Genomic DNA, 23,188 nt, shown 5'->3' on the forward strand with positions numbered 1-23,188 from the left:
TATACCACAGGCCGGTCCCCACAATGTCAAAAAATTCAGGTTTGACTATCCTTGTGGGGACATTTGGCAGCCTTGGTGAGCATATGACATTTCTAGCAAAATTATTTTAAAAAATGAACTGCCTTCAAACATTTGAACAGTAATGCTATTCTTCAGTGATATTTACTAATATTATTTAATTGGCTATTTTTGTTAATTGTATAAATATCACAAGCAATATTTCTCCTCACATACCACATTTAAAAATTTGAATGGTCGGGTATACTCTTTCAGTTTCCCCATCAGCACTTTCATAGGCTTCATATTCTGCTTTAAGTTCCCTTGTTTGTATCTTTGCTCTGTGAGAAGGAAGCTCTGCTCCATCTGGGCTCCTCGGAGGGAACTTGAGGTCAGTGTCTGAACTGGCTAAGCAAGGATGTTTTGTAGAGGACCCAAACTGCTGACAGCAGTACTGCTGGTTGCATTTGTCAGAGTGGGCTCTCTGTATATCAGGCGGGCCGAGCCCTGCGCCTGCCGTTAATAATAAAGCACTGACACTCTTCTGCTCCGCGGTCCTAGAGCGAGCACTGCCGGCACAGTAAATTAAAGCTCAGATCAATACTTTTCCATCTCTCTCTGAGAGAGAGAGAACGTTGCTCTGCCAATCAATCTGCATCTATATTGTGTGTTTTGTTTGTCAGCAATTTCAGTATGGAACACATTGAGACTTGTAATCAGTTACATTATTATATACCGTTTGTTGTAGCCAAGTACGTACTCTGAGGAGCCAAAGAATTGCTATTGTTATGTCGAGTTTGAATGAGGTTGGGAGGAGCTTGTTCATTTAGTCCTGTCAGTCATGCCCGGTCTACAGTTTAAAGTGAGCTTTCACAGTTTTGGGCCCCAATGGAGATCTAAGATTCAAACTTTTCACTTAAACTGCTATGTTAGTGATATAATTTGTTATGAAATCATTTTCTTAAATAGTATAGTAATATTTTCACTTTGGATCTCACTGTGGCTATTTACCATTCTCCTGTGATGTGTGCTGTTATTCACCAGGATAATATAATATAATATAATATAATATAATATAATATAATATAATATAATAATTATTTTGTTTTGCACTTGTCAAAGGCTTTTCGATCTTAAAATGTCAAAGCTAATCACAAAAGGGTTATTACATATTAAAATGCATGATAATTTAAATTAGTATCATAATCAAAATAATAATTTCAGCAATTCCTTATTATTGTTTACAAGTATTTATATCGGTTCAATACAAAGTTTAGCATCAGTTCTATCCCAACCAAATGTATCAACTCTTGTCAAAAGTTAGTGTGCTTGGTTACCAAATAGAAATCAGGGTCAGAGAGGACCATATACGTATGATGAATTGGGATGTGTATGTGTAAAATAAAACAGTGCTCATGAAAAAAAAATCAGACATTAAACACTTACATGGATGTTTTTGAAATTGTTTTGAAAAGCAGTTTCTTATTATCATCAATAGTGCATTTAATTGATCAAAAATACAGTGTAACATTATGAAATATTATTACAATTTATATCAATTTAGAAATTTTTGATATTCGTTTATGAATAGAAAACATTTAATAATAAACAGCATTTTAATATTTAACATTTTTGTGATATTATATATTTATTTACTGTCACTTTTGATCAATTCAGTGCATCCCTGCTCAATAGAAGTAAAAAAAAAAAATAGAACTCTTGCTAACACCAGACTTTGAAATGATATACTGTTAATGATAGAATTCTCCTGTGGTGCATTTATATACATGGTTTAACATATGAAATCAAACATTGTCCAAATTAAACTAGTGAGAGTGTTAAAAGTGTGTCCCAAGAAAGTTTACTCTCCACAAAAAAAAAAAAAAAAAAGAAAAGAAAAGTGCCCATTATATCCTTTTGGCCTCTTGTCTGTGTCATCAAGATTATTGTGTTTGGGTGTCTGGGTGTACTGTACTCTACTGTACGGTCCTCCCTGCATAACAGCGACCCCTGCTGAGCAGTATCTCTTACAACAGGCTGTCACTTTCCAGTCCTCATCATGCTCTAGTTCCCCTCTGTGCTGGACTGCACTGTTTTAATCCTCAGTCTCCCATTGCATTCTGTGTGTGTGTGGTGGGGGGTGTGTGGGGGGGGATGGTGAATACATGTAGACAGCATCGCGCTAATAGCTGATAGTTTTGTCTGTTGAGCAGATAATTTGGTGTGCTGGTGTTTGGACAGGAGATAACCAGAGATAACCTTCAGACCCTCATTCAAATGATCTGTCATTTGCCTAGAGTTTGTTGTCAGTTAATGGGAAGGATTGACTCTCTTCATGCCGAGCAAATGATAGGGTGGCCAAACCAGTGAATCACAATGAGGAAGCGCACGAGAGAGCCAGGACATAGATTTTTAGGTGTGAACCTGTGTAGATGTTCATTACGCTCCCTGCCAATGTTTAAATATAAATAAATGACACCTTTACTAAAGGCAAGAAAAACATAACGACTGACAATTACAGCCGTGCCAAAAGAACATGAGAGGATGTGTTCAAAGACAATGTTTAATGATTTTTTAATGATAGTTAAAAAAAAAAGAACAGCTAACTGTCACTTGTGCTTCCCTCTGCATGTTGAACCCTCGATGAACATCTCTTATAACCTGTACGCTACCTCTCTCCCTCTTCCTCTAGCTGGCTTTCTTCTTCTAGGGCCGCTCTTAGCACTTCAGATTTGCTCTTATCTGTTAGCACGGAGATGTGTCAGTTCCCAAAACCTGACCTACTTTAATACAAACACACACACGCTCACCTCTGTCATGCAGTGAGAGAAGCATCATACATTGCAGGCTACATACGTCAAGGCAAAAAGTGATTTTCTCAGAGCATAGCGTATTCATATGCTCTTCGTGTCAGTGCGGACATCCAATTGTGGAGATTTCTTGATCTTTCTTTTTAATTATTATCAATGGCATGTTTTCTCTCTTCATACAGATCTCCATCATCACAGTTTCTTTCTTCAGACTTGCCTGTTGTGTTTTTCCCACTTACTTTTTTAATTAGAGCTGAAAACAACATGACCCATTTTATGCAGAGGCAAATGTATACTTTCTGCGTGTAAGAATGTGTGTTTGTATTTGTGTGTCTGCTAGCTCCTCTCTAGGTGGCCTTGAGCTTGTTTTTGCCTCTGTTGTGTTTTTTTTTTTGTTGTTTTTTGCTTTCTCTCGCTCTGCAGTAGCTGACTGTCCTTTGCAGGTATATTTTATTTATTTATTTTTACGCTTATTCACTTAATGCCTCATACCATAGAATGTGACAGATATCTGTGGTATGTCCGCACTCCACATCACCATGCACACACACACACACACACATACTATGGTTCCAAGTATCGTAAACAAGGTCAAAATGGGAACTAAGTTGTCGTAACAATGGCGTTAAATCTGCAAAATTCATTATTTAAACTTTACTGTAATGCATTTGCATTTCTATGCATTGAAAAGGAGAAGTACACTGAAAAATTATTTGGTGTAGAAACAATTTTCACTCAAAAGCTGCTAGTAAATTTCAGAAATAAATACAAAGTAATAGCAAGTAACACATTAAACATGAAATTTGGAAGTGGAAAGGCTGAAATAGCATTTTCGTGTAAACGTTCTCCAGTAATCATTGTTTTATTTACAACTTCTAACATATTACAGTGTAATCAAATAGAGTGTATACAATAGAAGGAAAAAATAAACTAGTTTAAAATCTTTTTATATTCTTGTTGCTTTCATATGGTTTTGAAAAACTGTGTTTTGTAGTAAAAATTAATAGCAAAGTATTTACTTAAACCCGTAAGCGTACACATCCTAGTTATTATTATTAAATTAAATACAGTGTAATCATTTCATGAATTATTTATCAAGCATATTATGAATAAATATGTCATTAATCATGAATCAATAAATATTATTTAGTTTTTAGGAAGTCATACCACATGCCATTTTACAAACTGAAGTAACCTTGCCTTCATTAAAAGTTCAAAATATTAAAATTTTTTATGAGATTTATTGTTCTTGACACAGTCATATGGTCCTCTCTATTATGCCTCCCCCCCTTTTTTTTCTTTTTTGAATAAATTAATAGCATCACATCATTGACCTCAAGTATCACTATTTCATTGTTTAATTTGTAATATTTAATGCTTACAATTTGTCTCACTGTGTAGGCCCCTTATATTGTCATAGTACTCCGTTTAACATGATATTTTATAACATTAACCAATCCTTGAATTCTGTGTATTTCTACTCAAGAGGAGTGTGTGTGTCTTGATACTCTCAACCACTATCTGTCCCTCTCTCTTGCCAGCCCTGTCATTTTCTCATTCAACTTCTGTGATAATATTAAACACCAGACATAAGCAAATAGAATTGAGGTGGCGCCCATCATTATTCTAATGGTCTGTCTCCTCTCAGTCCTTAAACAAATGGGTTACAGTGAGAGATGAAGGCATTTTCTGCCCTTGTGTTTCATGACAGAAGGGGAATTTTATGTTTAAGTGTACATTGGATTTCTTTGTCTAGATAAAACACATCATATGGTTGCTCATTGTTATACACTGTGTATACGTTTTGTGTTAAATTTGATCAATAAAAGAGACAAGGTGCTTCATTTTAGAAAATTAAAAATCTCCCATTTCACTTTATCTACAGGGTAAATTTTAACAGAGCACTTGGCAACCCCAAATACTGACAGAAGTTAGAATAGTCAAAAAAAAAGAAATGTTGCCTTTTTTTCTGCTTTTAAATATTCTGTCATTGAGGGCAAGGAATTGAGAGATAAGAACTGGGAAATGCAGAAAGTGATGTTCAGCGAAGGTTGTTGGTTGGATTCCCAGGTAGGTGGGGGGTTGGGGTTGGTGTTTAGCCCATGGCCCCACTGAGCATGCTCCCTGTGGGGGGCAGCAGGTGAACACACACCAGCAATGTGGTGTGTAATGGCCCCTGACAGAATGCCGATAACCCAGCATGAGAGTCGAGGTTTGTAGCCTCTGACTGAGTCTTCTCCTCATCCTTACCTCCTTTTTTCTCCACCTGTGCCCCCCTCTGGCACACCACCAAGTCATTATACATCCCCTTTCTACTCCTGCTCACATCCAAACAGCCATTATTCTATCAGACTACATTTTGATGGATTCCCTCAATGGAACATAGAGTATTAGCTGATTACATCTTACTAAATCACATTAAAGGGATAGTTCAGTCAAAAAGTTAAATTCAGTCTTTAGCTTCTTACTCTCCAAACCCTTATTTTTTTCTTTCATTTGCAAAACAAAAAAGATGATATCTGAGAAACTTGGGGTCCAAAAGTTTTAATCTCTAAAAAGGACATATAGTACAGTATGTATGAAGCAATTCATATAACTGCAAGTGGTTTAATCCTAGTCTTCTGACGTTGATCACTTTGTTTGTTGAACATGGCCAAATTCACACTACTGTTGAAAAGTTTGGGGTGAGTTAATTTTTTTATGTAGTTTTAATGTAATAATTTATATCTGTGATGCAAAACTAAATTCTCAGCAGCACTTTACTTAATCTTTAGTGTCACATGATCATTTTGAAATCATTCTAATATGCTCATTGATTTGGTACTCAGGTAATATTTCTTATTATTATCAACGCTGAAAACAGTTGTGCTGCTTAATTACTCACTCTCAAATCAAATCAAACCATTAATCAACTCATGCATACAGAGCCCTAATCAAATATAGCAACAAACCTCAGTGGTTCCTGCATCGTAACATCATAATTAAGTCACATGGCATGCAAGAACCAATGAGGTTTAATGTTATTTAATGAATTTGTATTTTCCTTCAGCATACAGTAAACTAAGGAAGGCGTACCACAGTATTGTCACAGTGTACAGAATGTGTTCATACTGATTAATTAACAAAAAGATTATCAGTCAGGACTTATTAATGGAGGGATTAGAGGCTTGCCAAAGGAAACAATCATTGAGTAACTGCCTTATCTTTTAGATAACAGTCAGTGTCCAAGCCAGGGAAATCACACCTTTCACAGCCACATGAATATCACAATCATTTGCTCCTTTTGAAAGAAGAGTAGGAAATGACTCTTCAGAGAATCATTTATTTATTTATTTTTAATGGGAGAAAACAGTAACCTCATGCTAGCAGAAATGCAAAGCATAGCCATGTTATTGAAAGACCAGCACATGTGCGTTGAGCTTGTGAGAGATGTGCTTTTAACACTCAAGTGAGTATTTCCTCCATGGCACCGAGTAAGCGGTACTGTAAGGCTTTATTAAGTAAAATGTGGTTCAGAAGTCTGATTACACATTTCTTGCCTCTTACCACCTTCTGTCTATCACTCTATCTTGCACTCCTGTCTTGATTTTGAATGACTCATGCAACTCACATGAAAGACAGACCAATTTGCTAAATGGTTTGGTTGAGCGTTACTTTTTTGCATGGTACTTCAATGCAAAAACATGTCTTAGTCACTAACCACCTGTTTCAGCAGCCACTAAATGCAGTGACATTTCAGTCCCTGGCCCCAATTACATGCACACAATTTTCTGTTTAAGGTCCACATTCTGGTTAAGCCTTTATTCTAAAAAAAAAAAAACAAACAAAGCTGTTGAAATATTCAGAATATTTCTCATGTAATTTATGTAGATGCTTTTTAGTAATATTGGACAGTAATTGAATCCACTCATTCATACTCATGCATGTCTTTAACAATATTACAGATACTGTATGCAATTGTAAAATCCAAAGCACATTTCTTCAGTAGTTCAATTTTTCAACAGTCTGTATCTAAACTGTACCACCTAAAATTACACTACCATTCAAAAGTTTTAAAGAAATTATAACACTTTTTTTTAATTCTGCCAGAATGCATTATAATTTTCAAAAGTGACAGTAAAGACTTTTACATCATTATGGAAACATTCTATTCATATTAAATAAATGTAATTTTGAACTAGTGGTGTCAAACGATTAATCGCGATTAATCACATCCAAAATAAAAGTTTTTGTTTACATAATATATATGTGTGTGTGTGTGTGTGTGTGTGTGTGTGTGTGTGTACTGGGTTATTTTATTATGTGTATATAAATACAAATACGTGCATGTATATATTTAAGAAAAATATGTAATGTTTATTTTTTAAATATATTTATATATAATATAAATTATAAGAATATTAATATATACATGTAAATACATGTACATATGTATACTGTCTGTGTGTGCTTTTATATCTACATAATATATATACACAGTACATAAATAGTTTATTATACAAGTCGTACATACGGAGAGATAATTACACACAGCACTCTTTTTAATTAGTTGTTTTTCTTGTCCACAATAATCCACTGTGCCCACTCAGACTGTTAAATTACATGTCAAATTGTCATAAACCACATGGAGCAATTGAGAAACTCAAATGAGAAACGCCACACATCATAGTTCTTGAAAATAAAGAGCCCCCTCATTCTGTGAAGGGATACGGGTCCACCTGGATACCCAGACACAGGTTAACAAATAGATCTGCAGAAACTTTCCTGAGCACTCCTTGATTGTTTACATCCATCCACAATATTCTGTGTCCATATACGAGTAATTAACCCCCACCATAATAATTAGCTGTCTACAGGAAGTGGAGATATGCTGAATTAAAAGTTTTTGTGTGGGCTTTCGCCACATGAAAGTTTTCATTAGTTTCCCTCCCACCCTCTGTGTGAAATGCCATCACCGGCTCTGTATCTTACTGACAGAACGAGTCTCACAGGCCTGACAGCGTGCAGATTGGTGCAAGAACTTGTGACAAGAAAGGAACTGCATGAGTGAACAACTTCAGGGCTGATAAAGTTGTTGCTAAACTGAGGCAGAACGAATGTTTTGTGTCTTTGGTCAGAGGGAGGGAACCAAAGGTTGTGATTTGTGTCTGTAATTGGTGTTTTTATATGAGCCTTTCTCATATTGGGATATCCTGTGTTAACACCAACACCAGAGGCATCCAGACCTCTGGCTCCATTTTTTTTTTTTTTAACCCTGGTGATTTTCAGAACTCAGTTTTTTTTTTGTTTTTTTTTTTTTTTTTTTTTTGGTAATTAAACAGTGTTGATGATTTTTTTTTAATGAATTCCTTCCTGACCTAACTTATCACCCACAAACAAATGGTCATTGTATGATCTTTAATGGTTTTGGATGCAAAAGCCCTGACGTTTGGTTAGGATTCTGATTGTTGGTTTATCAGTCTGTACTGTATGTGGATCACCTGGCTTGGTCATTTTAATCGTTTGGTTAAACGAAACGGAAAACAGAGGCGTGATATGTTGATTAGTACCTATTTCTGCCTAAATTAAAGCTGTAATGTGTAATTTCTTTACCACTAGTATATAAACTCTTACGCCAGAAATTTCTTGACATCCTCCACAGATGAGATTTGAACATGGCAATTTAAAATGTTTCCACTGTCGCCGTGTCACTCAGAGTAAATTGTGACTCTTAATCTGTGATTTGTAAGGTAGAGTCTTCTTTGTCCCTCAACGCTTTTGCTTTTCATGCATCTAAGTCCCTTGCTAAATGTTTAAAATGTTTAATAGTAATAAAAAGTTGTTTTATGGTCTTTGTTAAGCACATATTTAGCCCCTGTCATTTGTTATTGCAGTAAAGAAAATAATAATAATAATAGTAATCATAATAGCAACAACCACAAAAACCAAAACAACAATAAATAAATACATACATACAGTATATACAAATTATTTGCCTATACAATATGATAATAATGTAGATTATATATATTTTTCCCATAAGTGTTATGGGTTTTAAATACAATACAATTGGATAAATAAAATACAATTGGATTGCATTAACATGCATTAAATTGGTCAAAAGTGGCAGTAAATACATTTGCATTATTACAAAAGATTCTAATTAAATGCTTCAAATTTCAAATGAATGTTGTTCTTTTGAATTTTCTATTCATCCAATAATTCCATAAATAAAAAAATAAATATAAATAAATAAAAATAAATCAATCAATCAATAAATAAATAAAAATAAGCAGCAGAAGCATTTTCAACTATGATTATAATAAAATTAATAATTGAGCACCAAATCAACATATTACTTAAGAATCATGTGACACTGAAGACTTGAGTAATGGATGCTGAAAAATCAGCTTTGCCTTCACATAAATAACATAATGTTAAAATAGAAAACTATTTTAAATTGTATTAAAATTTCACTCTATTACTGATTCGCTATATTTTTCATCAAATAAATGCAGCATTGGTGAGCAAAGGAGACACATTTCAAAAAAAAAAAAAAAAAAAACAACAACAACAAAAAAAAAAAAACATTTATGACCTCCAAACTTTTGAACTGCAGTCTAAGTGTAAATTTTAAAAAACATTGATGCATGTTTGATACATTAATTCTAATAAAATTCCATTCCATTCCAATTTCATTCCCCACTGCAAGATCTTGAAATACAAACATACAGAAACAACATACAGTGCTTCAAAAGTACAGGAACAACCTGTCATTTAAAAACAAGCTTTAGATGATGTTAACCCTAGAAGACCCAAACATAGAAAAAACCTGTGAAAAAATTATTTCACCTTTTAAATGTTGTTGTAGGAGGACTCTAATACAGAAAAATGTGTGTTTTTACATTTTAGTCAATTTTTAGTGAAATGTTGTAATATTGCAATATTGGGCTCTTTGGGTAGCAGAATTTCAGTGATTTTACTTACTGTCTGAACAAATGTAGAGAACATCTAAAGGTGCATTTGCTGGGTGAAATGCTTCTGTAAACCCATTACAATACTCTATATATTTATACACACTAATAATCACACAATAATGATAAAATAAGTCATATTTTCATATTAAAAAAATGTTCTGGTTATATTTACAAAACCTGATGAACTGAATGAAAGCTTTAAAATATTCTTCATGACTTGATTTTAAAACGTTCTTCTCTTGTATCTCAGTCCATCTCAAAGTCACTGTTCTCATTTTGGACAGAATCAGTGATATATCATACACATATGATGAGATGGTCTTTCTTGGCTGGTGGCATTCTGAAAAAAAAACAAAAAAAAAAAAAAAAAAAAAAAACCTTTATTTATTTTCCAGGCTAAAAATATCAGTGCAAATTGATCCCAAACATACAGTACTTACACATAAAGAATTCTCACATTCACAAAATTCACACAATACTGTCTGATAGCTTATTATGCCCTTCATTTATCATGCTAATAACACTTATACCCCCCACATTCCAGAACATTATCATGCACCAGATATTTGGGCATACAAGCAAAGGATCAGTTAAATAATTTTTTATAAATAAGATATAAATAATTTAAAATATTGTTACGCAAATACTTTCAAATTATTGAAGAAATAATTTATCCTTCAGCTTGAACATATCAATTAATAATTATAAAATCTTGATTGAATCTCAAAATGGCAACAAAGACATTTAAATCTTGTGAATGATCAAAAACAGCATGTTTCTATTGAAGCTCATTACAGTAAGATTTTGGGTGTTTGAAGGCTTTAAGAAAATGCAGTTGTCACAGCCTTCACTTTACCTTCTGAAACCTCAGCAACAGTCTTGACATCTGCGTTATTTGTTAGACTAATGATCCATTTAATTAAGAGATGCTTGTGTACATCCATGAAAATCTGTTGCATCAACTCATCATTTAATTAGCCTGGCGTTATCTTTTTATGGTAAACGACGCTGTGTTTTATACAATGCTTGTGAGATTTGTGCTCCTGTACATTTTGCATACAAGCTGATTTGTATGTGATTGAGAGTGTACATTATGTTTAACCATGGTGTGTATCTCTGCTGTGTTTTAGGGTCGCCCTGAGGAGGAACTGGACCGTCTGACAAAGAAGATGCTGTATGACATGGACAACCCCCCCTCTGAGGAGTATTTTGGTATGTGACCGGTTTACCTCACACAAACCTGCTTTCATACTGCCATTATAAATAACAATTTGCATAAAAGCAATGGCAAAACTGGCTAACCTAAGTGTCCAAAAGAGTCCAAATACTTTTTAGGGTCATTATTAGGGTTGCCATTCATCCTCTATTTCCGGAACGTTTCCTGGCCGGGATTTCTAAACTTACCTAAAATGTCCAGGTTTTGGCTTTGTTTTCCTATTGACATGCTCTCTGCATTCCTCATACATTATATGTATGTCTATTTGCATTGCTTTGACCATTCTCTGTACATCCCACCTTCTGACACTCTATGATTGGTTAATTATGTTTAAATACACGCAATTGGTCAAACAGTTTTTGCAGTTGCTACCTTCAGCAAGTATGAAAACAATAGAAAAACAAAGCCAAAACCAGGACATTTTAGGCAGTTTAGAAATCCTTGCCAGGGCATGTCTGGGAACAGATGTTCAGCCTGTGTGAGTAGTACATTTGTGTGCTTGTGTGTGTGTGTGTGTGGCATACATAACATTTCCATCATGATTGAAAAGGATATGGCAATTATGTCATTTTATCTATATATTGACCTTTGTTCTGTGTTCTTTACACGAGGACACAAGCACACATTATTTCCTGTCTTTTTAGAAAGCAGTTGTAGGCCATGGTTGCCTAATACTGTTCCTGGAGAACTACCTTCCTGCAGAATTCAGTTCCAACTCTGCTCCAACACACCTGTATGTAATTGTCAAGTGTTCTTGAAGATCTTAATTAGCTGGTTCAGGTGTGTTTGATTTAGCGTTGGAGCAGAAAGGCAGATCTCCTGGAATAGGACTGGGAATACCAGGTTTTGTTTTATAGAAAGTGCGTTTACGCCTAAAGTATGTGTTGGAGTGTGTGAGTGTTTTGCTATATTCACATTCGTCCCTCCACCCTCAGCAGTCTGAGCTTCCCCCTTTTTACCGTAAGTGTCAGAAGACAGTCCCTGCACTTCTTACCATCAGCCTTTACTTACTGTCAGCTTCTGTTTTCACTCTTTAGTTGGGAAACAGAGCTCTCTGCTTTATACATCTACAGTACTTCCTCTATTGTCTGAGAAATCAGAAATAAATAACAATATTTTTATAATAACATTAAAAAAAAAATTTATATAAAAACAAGGGCTGTCAAATTATTAAAAACATATACACTTCAAAAGTTTTAGACGTGCAACATTTTTTTATTTTTGAAACGTTTTTAAAAGGAGTCTCTTCTGCTCACAAAGTCTGCATTTATTTGATCCAAAATACAGCAAAAACAGTAATATTGTGAAATATTTTTACAATAAACATTTTTTTAAATATATTTTAAAATATTTTAAAATGCAATTTATTTCTATGTTGGCAAAGCTGAATTTTCAGTATCATTACTCCAGTCTTCAGTGTCACATGATCCTTTAGAAATCATTCTAGCAAGAAACATTTATTATTATTATCAATTTTTAAAACAGCTTTTCAGGTTTCTTTGATGAATAGAAAATTCAAATGAATGAATGAATAAATGAATTGTACTCTTTAATGGTAGTGTGCAATGTTACAAAAGCTTTCTGTTTCAGATAAATGCTTTCCTTTTGAACATTATAGTTAGTATAATTTTCTAGGTATATGCATGCATCTAATATATATAACCCACGTCCCTCCCATGATTGTTGATTGACATGGCCGTCTTACCTTAGACCCGACCTAGGCATGACAACAAAAGCTGTAAAATGCTTTTTACTCTATATTGACATGCACTTTCATTCTGAAGTGCTTAGTTCGCCTGTATGTAAAAAAAAGTCTGGTTTGCATGAAGCAAGGTGTAAGGGTTAAACGAAATAAGAGAGAGGATGGGTTGGGCTGCTGCGTCCTGCTTTCATCAGGGCATGTGTCAGCAGCAAGTGGCCAGAAGTAAACACATGGCACTAGTGCACACCGCACACACACACACACACACACACACACACAACACACACACACACACACCACACACACACACACACACACACACACATATATATAATATATATATATATATATAATATATATATATATATATATATATATGCGCAGTGTTTGCAAACTGTCTTAATGGCTAGAGGGAGGTTGAAAACAGGCTAGTGAGCCTGTAAATGGGTCTGTGAGAACCCAGGTCAGCCAGGCATACCCATTCAGCGAGAATGTCACACACAGCCACAGCATCTATCCAAGAGCACATCACTCCTGGGATTTAAGGGAGAGGCTAAAAGAGGAAGAAAGCCAGGGGTGTGATGAGGTTAAAGAAAGTATGAGTGAGGAAGAAGCAGCATTGTATGTGAAGGTCAAAGTCCCTATGCAATTGTGGCTTTTAGTTTATGTCTGTTAGCTTAGTGGCAATCTGTATTATAGTGTACTACTAAAAGTTGACAAAACAAGTTTTAGCAGATATACAGTTTTAAAAGCTCTACTGGGAGAATAGCACTTTCCAGAAGGCACTTTCTATTATATATACTTTTTGTATATATTTGGAGCATTAGAAACACAATTCTCAAATGTTAAACCATTTTTAATTCAAAGAATTGAATACACTATACTAAAAAATGCACTGTAAAATACAGCATCGGAGAGAGAGAGAGAGAGAGAGAGAGAGAGAGAGAGAGAGAGAGAGAGAGAGAGAGAGAGAGAAACTGACAGCTGTGGATGCCAGAATAATTCTTTAAAAATACATGAAAATTACAAGTACTAAGAATTTTGTAAAAAAAAAAAAATACCATCAAATGTAGGGTAACCCAGGGAGTTTTTCACTGTAAATTATAAGATGACTTGTTCTTTTTTTAATTCCAAAAATGGTACATTTCACATAAATTTAAGCAGTGGGCAGCCTTTTTTTTGCTGCGGCACCCAGGGAGCAGTTGGGGGTTCGGTGCCTTGCTCAAGGGCACCTAAGTCATTGTATTGACGGTGGGAGAGAGCGCTGTACATTCACTCCCCCACCTACAATCCCTGCTGGTACGAGACTCGAACCCGCAACCTTTCGGTTATGAGTCCGACTCTCTAACCATTAGGCCACGACTTCCAACGTTGTTTACATTGTTTACATTCCAACGTTGTTTATATTCTCCAAAATGGTGCCAGGTTGACGTGGAGGAGACGATTATTTTACTGATGTCCTTGCTACGTTTCTAGAACTTGACCGTGGTAGTACCCTTGCTGTTTATGCAGAATCAGAGAGCTCTCAGAATTCATCAAAAATATCTTTATTTGTGTTCTAAAGATGAACGGAGGTCTTATGGGTTTGAAATGACATGAGGGTAAGTAATTAATGACAGAATTTTTATTTTTGGGTGAACTATCCCTTTAAAGGGGTCATGTGATGCGATTTGAAGTTTGCCTTTCTCTTTGGAGCGTTACAAGCTCTTGGTGCATAAAGAAGTTCTATAAAGTTGCAAAGACTAAAGTCTCAAACCCAAAGAGATATTCTTTATTAAAGTTAAGACTCGTCCACGCCCTCCTAAAATGCCTCTTTTAAACACGCCCCCACATGTCTACGTCACTATGTGGTAAGATTTTGCATAACACCACCCAAATGTTCACGCAAAGAAAGAAGGGGTAACCTTTGATTCTCGCTGTTGCCACCGGCACCATGTCGTGGAGACGCTGTTTCATTGTGAAATCGAAAATACTGCTCTGCACATTTTGTATGTTTCTCTTATGGCTTCAGATGTTTGTTTTAATTGAACGTTAGTGCACTTTGAAGTGAACATCACAGGATATTCCGCAATGATTCCAGTTCGAAGCGAATGTAATTGTTCCATTCAAAGTGCATTGAAGTGTGCTAGACGTGAATTTAAATTGTATTTATTTACAGAGGTATATGATGTCACACTTGTCCATATGTGAAGACGTTGTGCAGCACAAATCCGTGAATGAATTTTCCAAAGTGAGGTAAACTTCAACAGATTTCCCCTGCTCAGGGAGTATGGAGCAATGAACACTGTGTATGCACGGAGCTCACTTCTGATGAGCTGTTTATCTGAATTAGGTGTGTTAACAAAGAGAGACATGCAAAATATGCAGAGCTGGGGGACGCGAGGACTGGAATTGAGAATCGCTAGAGTAGCACTTGTTGTTAGTCGTTTCTCCGATCAAAAATGCAGACATGGTTTTATGTTTACGCAGCGCGATGTAACAACGCAATGCGTGAAAACACAGTATATGTCATTATAATCCATAATTATTTCCCCACTGGATGCAACAAATGGCTCGTTTGTAATGGGTTTTATCGTTATTGTCTTGTTACACCTGTGTTCTGCCTGGGACATGCATCACAGTATGGTGAGGGGTGTAACATTTCCGACACACACTTGAGGCATTCGGCCAATCACAACGCACTGGATAGCTAGCCAATTAGAGCACACCAAACTTTTCAGACCGATGAGCTTTGTAAAAAATTACGCATTTCAGAAAGGCGCGGCATAGAGGAGAAACAATAATGTACAGTATGTGGAAAATAATGTGTTTTTTGAACCTTAGACCGCATAAACACATTTTATTACACCAAATACACCAAATAATGCTATTTTAAGCAACATCATATGACTCCTTTAACATCTCCTTTCACTAAACACTGAAAAAGGGAAAAAAAGAATTCACACTTTTTTTTTGGCCAATTCAATGTTCTTTAGAATATCTGTTCATAATTCCACCAATGAGAAATAGCAAGTAGCAAATTTTGGTTTTGCCAAACTGTAATGTAAACTTTTTAAAAGCAACCCTTTGATTTGAGCTAGCTCAATGTCCTGTTTCAAAAGGAATATTTAGAAAAAATAAGGAAATTTGTTTTTATTGTGTATAATGACAAAACAAGACACACATAAAGGATTAGCACACATTTTAGACCAAGACTGCTTTCTTTCTTACCGCTTCCATTGCTGCCTTTCTTTCTCACACGACTCCTTCCCCTAAGATTTTTCTTATGATCCTGCAGGATGTCAACCAGAAATCCTCTGACGATCTGCACTGTAAGACGAGGAACCCTTTGAGTATAAGAAACTCTGTAATTGCTACCCATCTGATTTCTTTTTCAAGGCCACCATTCCTTTTAAAAGGGCAGGATAGGGGATAGAGCGCGTGTTGTGAGTGACTGCTGAAGTGGAACCCCAAGGCTAATAATTAACTAAATTAAGCAGAGTCAATGCCATGATCTCTCCATGGCTGGACGCTTAGCGCTCCCTCAATTGAGGATATTGTAGTTTGTACTGCTGGAACAGAGGACTCGGGGTCTCCAGAGACAGACACGATTCAGTTTTCTTCTGTTTCTCATTCCGAATACAACATGCCTTAAGTCTGAGGCGAGATACATTGGGGTAATTATTAGCAGAGATTGGTTACATGGTAATTCAGTTGTACACTGTGCTAGAACATAATCTGTTAAAAGACAAGGAACACATAATAGTTTTCACAGTTGGATGCATTCATCACAGTTCAAGCCAACACACAGCACTTCCTCCCTCCATTACGAGGTATTTTCATTTCTAAAGAGCACAAGCGGGACACAGAACTGAATAATGCAGACTTTGAGGCACACTGTATGTGTCGTGCGAGTGAATCGCTACCAAAACTGTCTCTGTAGTTTCTGATTAATTGATATTTCTATCTCAATATACTCTGTGAGAGATCCTGTTCTTTTTTGGGCTCTGAGAGATTGCGTTTGTGTAACTCATTAGGGAACTCACAAAAGATTATATAAAAAGAGATACTCCACATCCACACATTGGCTCTTCAAAAACTTCTCTCGTGCAAAAAACAATCAAACAAAACAATCAAAAAAGATTTCTAAAAATCTGATTAAAGATTTCGAAAGGCAAATGACTCAACGGTCAACCAGAACTTTTTTCTTTGTGCTGTGGTTAGGAGTTGGGAATAGCAGTGTTTTTCTAAAGTCAGCTGGAGATGCTCTCATAATTTATGAGAGATCTTGCTATGAAAACTTGATGAAGAATCTTGGAAGAGTTTGAGGTTTTTTGAACGCATAGTAGAGGGCCGAGACCCAAGATGTTGGACTGTAGTAAATGGGTCAAGTGGCGTTCAGCTTTGTGTTTTAAACACAACACTATCAACACTTCTGTAAAAGGCTACAGTGTCCCGGAGTATATTAATAGAGATTTCTATCAGAGAGCGTTGTGCATTGTCCTAGATACTCTGGTTGAACATTTGCATATTACTCACTTGCCCTTAGCGAAGTCTCAAGAGTGTGCTTTAAAATTCACTCCCACTTGTGAGCGTGAAAATGTGGGATTTGTGGCATTTTAAAGTGCTGTAACCCTAAAACGGGTCAAGAACTGCTCTGACTCTCTCCCGCCAGTGAGGTTACACATTAAAGTTCAAAACTACATATAACACAAAAAGCACTACTATCACCCCAACAATTAAATTCGCAAAAAATAAAAATTTTACCAAATCATGCTTTTAATTGTCTACTTTTATAGTGGCACTTAAAATTATGTAACATCTTAGGAAGGCCCTCTTTGTTTGTGAAAACATGAGTTCACTAATAATACATATCGTACACACAATATACACACATATGCACTTATGCATACATAATATCAGTGTGCATATAAATTTTTGTCTTTATTGTTTTAGCACTCGATGCACTAAAGGATTGATGCAAATCAGGCACAGCACCAATGTTCTGACAAAATCAGTGCTGAATGCATTTTGCTCAGCACTACAGTAGAGAATTTAGCACCTAGTTAATGTTGGTTATGGGTAATTACTGAATAAAACACATATTTAACATCAAGTAATACACTGAAATTAGCTCCGGTTATTTTTTTTATTTTATCCAATTCTCCCAGTTGTTGGTCCCAATTAATTATATATTATAAACTTTTAATTATATATTTTACATTAATAACATATTTATACATTTTGAATGTTTTATTGCTTTACGTTTACATTTACCTTTATGTTTCAAAGCATTACTAACCACAGACATAGTTTCACAAAATGTTTCATGTTTTATTGGCATTTGGAAATTTGTAATACACTTTTCCACAATGGACTGCAAGAATAGTTTTGTTGAAATATAAGAAGCAACAGCCTACTAGCCTGCATGCTTTGTTTACAAGCTGCCAATGGGTTCCCGCGGTGATTCTGGGGAAATAAAGCTTGTGTTTAGCTTTGAATCAAAAGAAAAAGATACAGACCTTACCTGCCTTGGGCAATGTGAAGTCTCTGGTTAATAAAATAGACAAGCAACTGACCAGAACTGAATGAGAATACAAACACTGAAACTTGGCTGAGAGCTGATGCTCCTGACACTCCTTTTCCTTGTTCATAAGTAAGAGTTAGTAAAGTAATTTTGTTTTTATTAATAAATAGCACAGCCTATGATATACAGTATAAAGGGTAAAGTGCAAGTTTTGTGACCCAAATATTAAGCTACTTTCTGTGGGAAAGTAACTAAATTACCTGCCACAGGAGTTTTCATTTAAATAGAAAAAAAAGTTGAGAGCTTTGCAAATAGGAGTGTAAGGTAAATGGTAAGAAAATAAAATTACTCAGAATTATATATTAACATAGGGTAATGGCATCCCTACAAAAAAAATACAAAAAAACTTTACCCCAATATCAGCTCATTCCCTTTTGTCAATCACAAAGGCCCTGAAGTACCTACTGAACAAAACAAGATGGGATAGGGAGGACCTGGAAAGCACTGCTAAAGAAAAAAAGAAAAGAAAAAAAAAAACTTTGAGAAGAAAAATAAATCTACTGGGATGATCTGAAACTTCAGCACAACAGTGGCATAGTATAGAATGAGAAACACCAGACGATACAAACAGGCTGCTAGTTTAGGTAAAACTTGGAACAGATGAATCTGCAATTCAGTTGATTTGATTGTTTTAATCACTGGTGTAATCCTGATCCCCAAGCAGTATATATTATATATATATAATCCTTCACTATCCAGATTTGACTCTAGTACCTGTATATACTGCATGTAGAATATATTTGCTACATATGAATGTCTGAAATAACCCTTTATTTATTGTAAAGGCAGTGCAATTAGATTACAAAATTAATATAATAATCTGCAATGATCAAAAATGTTTATGTGGTCAGATGAGACTCATAATGGGATTATAGTATCCCGAGTTTAAATCGTGGGTGATTAGATGACCCCCCTCCCCTTTATGTTTGGCTTCTAGCAGTTGAGAGGCTCATGAGCAGACAGACAGCAGCAGAAGTGGGTTAGATCATGTAACTATGGCAGATGACTCAACACTTAGACTGTATATTGTCCTTAATGAGCTGGCGTGACCATGTCAGAGCAGTTCTTTCCCTTTTGATATCTGTATACTTGTATGGGACAGTGTGTGTATATATATATATATATATATATATATATATATATATATATATATATAATATATATATATATATATATAACTCCAAAATATCACAAAAGTGATATTTTGAATTATGGTTCCTATTTTCCATATAATTACAATAAATGGGCCTGAAGCTCTCCACCTTTACAAAGGACCCAAAAGTAAGTGTAGAAGTACCATAAAACACTCCAAAAATTGTGGTTCTATTATATCATATTGTCATACTGTATTCACCCTCCGGCTCTTAATGCATGGTTTTTCCTTCTGGTGCATCAGTGAGAGTTTGTCCAGTTGTCCTGTGTGAAAAGATGGATCTCAAAATCATACAGTCATTGTTGGAAACAGTTCAAATACACAAAAAATGCTGGAAAACCAAAGAATTTGTGGGACCTGAATGTTTTTTCTGAAGAACAGCAGGTAGTTTAACTGTTCAGGACAAACAAGGGACTCGTGAACAAGCATCACTGAGAAACAAAACAAAACAAAACAAAATAACACACAGCTGTGGATCATTCAGGTAACAACACAGTATTAAGAATCAAGTGTATTAAACTTTTGAACAGGGTTATTTTTATAAATCCGACTTATTTTCTCTTGTGGACTATATGTAAACAGTTTATGTGAGTCAGGTCAGTACTAAATAAACAATAACATGCATTTTGTATGATCCCTCTTATTTTGGTTAAATTAACATTTTGCAGATTCTGCAAAGTGTATGTAAACATTTGACTTCATCTGTATATATATGTACATGCACACACATACACACACATTACACAGAACACACACAATTATTATATTGATATAAAAATGCCTAGGATATTTTTCAAAAATTCTTATCCATGGAAGAAAAAGTTGGGTTTGGAAACAACGTAAGGGTGAGTAAATCGTGACAGCATTTTCATTTTTAGGTGAACTTTTCTTTAAATAATTAAGTTGGGTTCTGAATAAGGAGTTATATCTTTGTCTGGATCCTGCTGTTTCCTTCCATACACATGAGTATTGACTGCTTTTTTTATTCTTGTATGCTGTGTTTATGTTTCAGTTCTTCAAGACCAAGGACATGCTGTTTTCTAGTCTTACATCAGAGTGTGGCGTGCCACTTCAATCTGTCTCTCCCCTCTCACTTTCTCTTTTTTCTTTTCCCCAGCACCCATTCTCTTTCCTCTCCCAGCTCACACTTCAGATGGTCAGTGAGGGCCTGTTTCCCGCGATAGTTCATGTGAGGTGATATCATCTAACACGAACCTTCATTGTCGGAGAGCGCGGGTTGGCGATTGTGCCTCGTTGAGACAGCTCCACTGAGGCTTGCAAGATTGTCTGCGTTGCAGGACTAGTTTAAGGAGCTGGAGGGCTTACAATGAATCATGTTGCTAGATTTCATTCGTGGGTGAGCGTTTGACCCCAAGAAAGAATGTTTTGTGCCACACAAACATGCAGTCTTACACATTTGCTCACCTCCACGCTCCAGCCCTCTTCTTTATCTCGTTTTCTCTCGTTTTTTTCTGTTCGCCCTATTTACACCCTGGCACCTGTCCATGTCACAGTTCCCACCTACTTCCAGGACATATAACCCATACGCTTCCCCCACACCCTCTCTCTCATCTGCACACTGGCCTGCAGGCCTGACACACTGAGAAGTAATGCATTGTGGCATGTAACCCCCCTTTCCCTCTGCTCCGGAGTCACATCCCATTCTGCCTTATCATTATTTGCTGACATGGGAATGAGATTACAGGGGTTATGGATAAGGGGCATTGAGGAATTGAAGCACATTGATGCCACTCATTCTTTTTGTCATTTGAAGTAAAACCAGAATCAAACAGCTGCGTACAAGGCATTTGGAATGAACACACAAAGAAAAAACAGAAAGCGAAAATGGAGAAAATACAAAAAGACCGACATTTCAAAAGTTTAAACCTGAAACTTTTAGTGCAATCATATTCTTTCGTTCTGACTATCTGCAACATTTAATGCTTATATAATATGTATCAATCCACTTATATATGTGTGTGTGTGTAAAACTGGGTTAAAAACAACCCAATTTGGGTTGTTATTAACCCGAAGGCTGGGTAAATATAGGACAGAACCCATCTTGGGTTAAATTTACCCAGCAAATTGGGTTGTTTATTTAACCCAGCATAATGGGTTGATTTAACCAAGCTAATGGGTTTATTAATTTTTTACTACATTACTAGCTTATTTTTTTACTTCATACATTAAATAATGTTTACAGATTAACTTAAACTTTTCTAAAATACACACAACCACTGGTTTGCATGATAAATTCCTTTATTTTCCATTATATTATCATTTACATCATTGTTTATATAGGCTATACATATTGTCTATGTTTAAACTCGTTTAACAAACATTAGACGAAAAATTCAACATTAACCAGAGGTAATTCATGTGTAATCGACTAGTCTCTGTTATTCTGTTTCCGCTGTAACGATGCTGGTTCTCATGCCCGAACTGGAGTCGTGTGTTTCAATCTAGCCGAAACATGCTGTGACTCCATAACTTTGGGTAACACAAAACCTGCCCAAACACTGACCCAGCATTTGGGTTAAAAAAATAAAATAAAATAAGGAAGGATTTTTTACACTTCCGTTCAAAAGTTCATGGGATCATTAAGACTTTTTAAAGTTCATCAGTAATGTTTTTTAAAGAAGTCTCTTATGCTCAAGGTTGCATTTATTTGATCAAAAATACAGAAAAAAACAGTAATCTTGCAAAATGTTATTACAATAAAAAATAATGGTTACTATTTTAATATCCTTTAAAATATCATTTATTTCTGTGATGCAAAGCTGAATTTCCATCAGCCATTACTCTGGTATAAAGTGTCACATGATCCTTCAGAAATCATTCTAATATGCTGATTCATTATAAGAATTATCATTATAAGCATTTATGTATTTATTTATTTCTAAAATAATCATAATAATAAATAAAATTGTCAAACTCCTTAATATGGTAAATATAAAAATTATTTTGTAAGAGGTGTATGCAAGTCATTGTACATGTGAATTTTACTTCATTTTTGTATAAATTAATAGATAGACTTTGAAAACATGAGCATTACAAGCATCCTTGACCTCAATAATATTTGTTTGCAACTCTAATAAATAAACATTTGGCATGACTTTACCTTTTTTTTTAATTCTCTGCACATAGAGCCTGTCACAACAGATTTGTTTTTCTCCTCAGCTTTTTGTGTGGAAAAAAAAGTGTGTGTTTGGTAACATTGCTCTGTAATAAATTTGTGAATTAGAGCAGCATAATTTGCTGGAGCAGAATTTGCTGTTGAAACAGATGTTTTTTAAATCATTTCATTTTTTCACTCCAGCTGCAGGAATGTGTTGTTTGCTATTGTTCCTAAAAAACAAGATATATTCCATCTGTGGAAATCTGTGTTGCATTATTGCTACTATTTCTGTCTAATAACGCTCTGTTGTTTACACCGCAAAATATTCTTTCTGAAGCAACAAAGTTCTTGCGAGCCCAGAATACGTGTTGTGGATCTGTTGTGTTTATTTGTTTACATGCGCGTTGTCACGATGCGCTTTGTCTTTCAGTACTGAGAAGGCTGTGTTTCCTCCTTAAAGAATCGCACCTTATTTTCTCAGCGAGTCAGGAAAGTTTGGCCTTCCACAAAAAAGTTCTTTGCGTTCCCTCTTTACATGCATGATCTTTGATTTCCGGCGATGTAAGATCAAAATTGCTGCTTGCGCTCGCGCCGCCTTTCATGCACCCCTCTTGCATCGCAGCGTGAAAAAACAAAGAGCGGCGAGACGGAGATGTGCAGGAAATCTTAG

The 23,188-nt window shown here is 35.5% G+C and overlaps 1 protein-coding gene across 4 annotated transcripts in view; it reads left to right on the forward strand.

Annotated features, from left to right (window-relative positions):
• LOC109089180 (lipoma-preferred partner homolog) overlaps positions 1-23,188 on the forward strand; it is a 199,112-nt gene that overhangs the window by 145,237 nt on the left and 30,687 nt on the right. For all 4 annotated transcript variants that reach the window (XM_042725859.1, XM_042725862.1, XM_042725860.1 and 1 more), the window contains one exon: positions 10,894-10,975. In XM_042725859.1, coding sequence (XP_042581793.1) covers positions 10,894-10,975 — 82 coding nt within the window. The remainder of the gene's footprint in view (positions 1-10,893; positions 10,976-23,188) is intronic.

The sequence above is a fragment of the Cyprinus carpio genome, chromosome B6 (assembly GCF_018340385.1).
Source record: "Cyprinus carpio isolate SPL01 chromosome B6, ASM1834038v1, whole genome shotgun sequence".
NCBI classification, from domain to species: domain Eukaryota; kingdom Metazoa; phylum Chordata; class Actinopteri; order Cypriniformes; family Cyprinidae; genus Cyprinus; species Cyprinus carpio.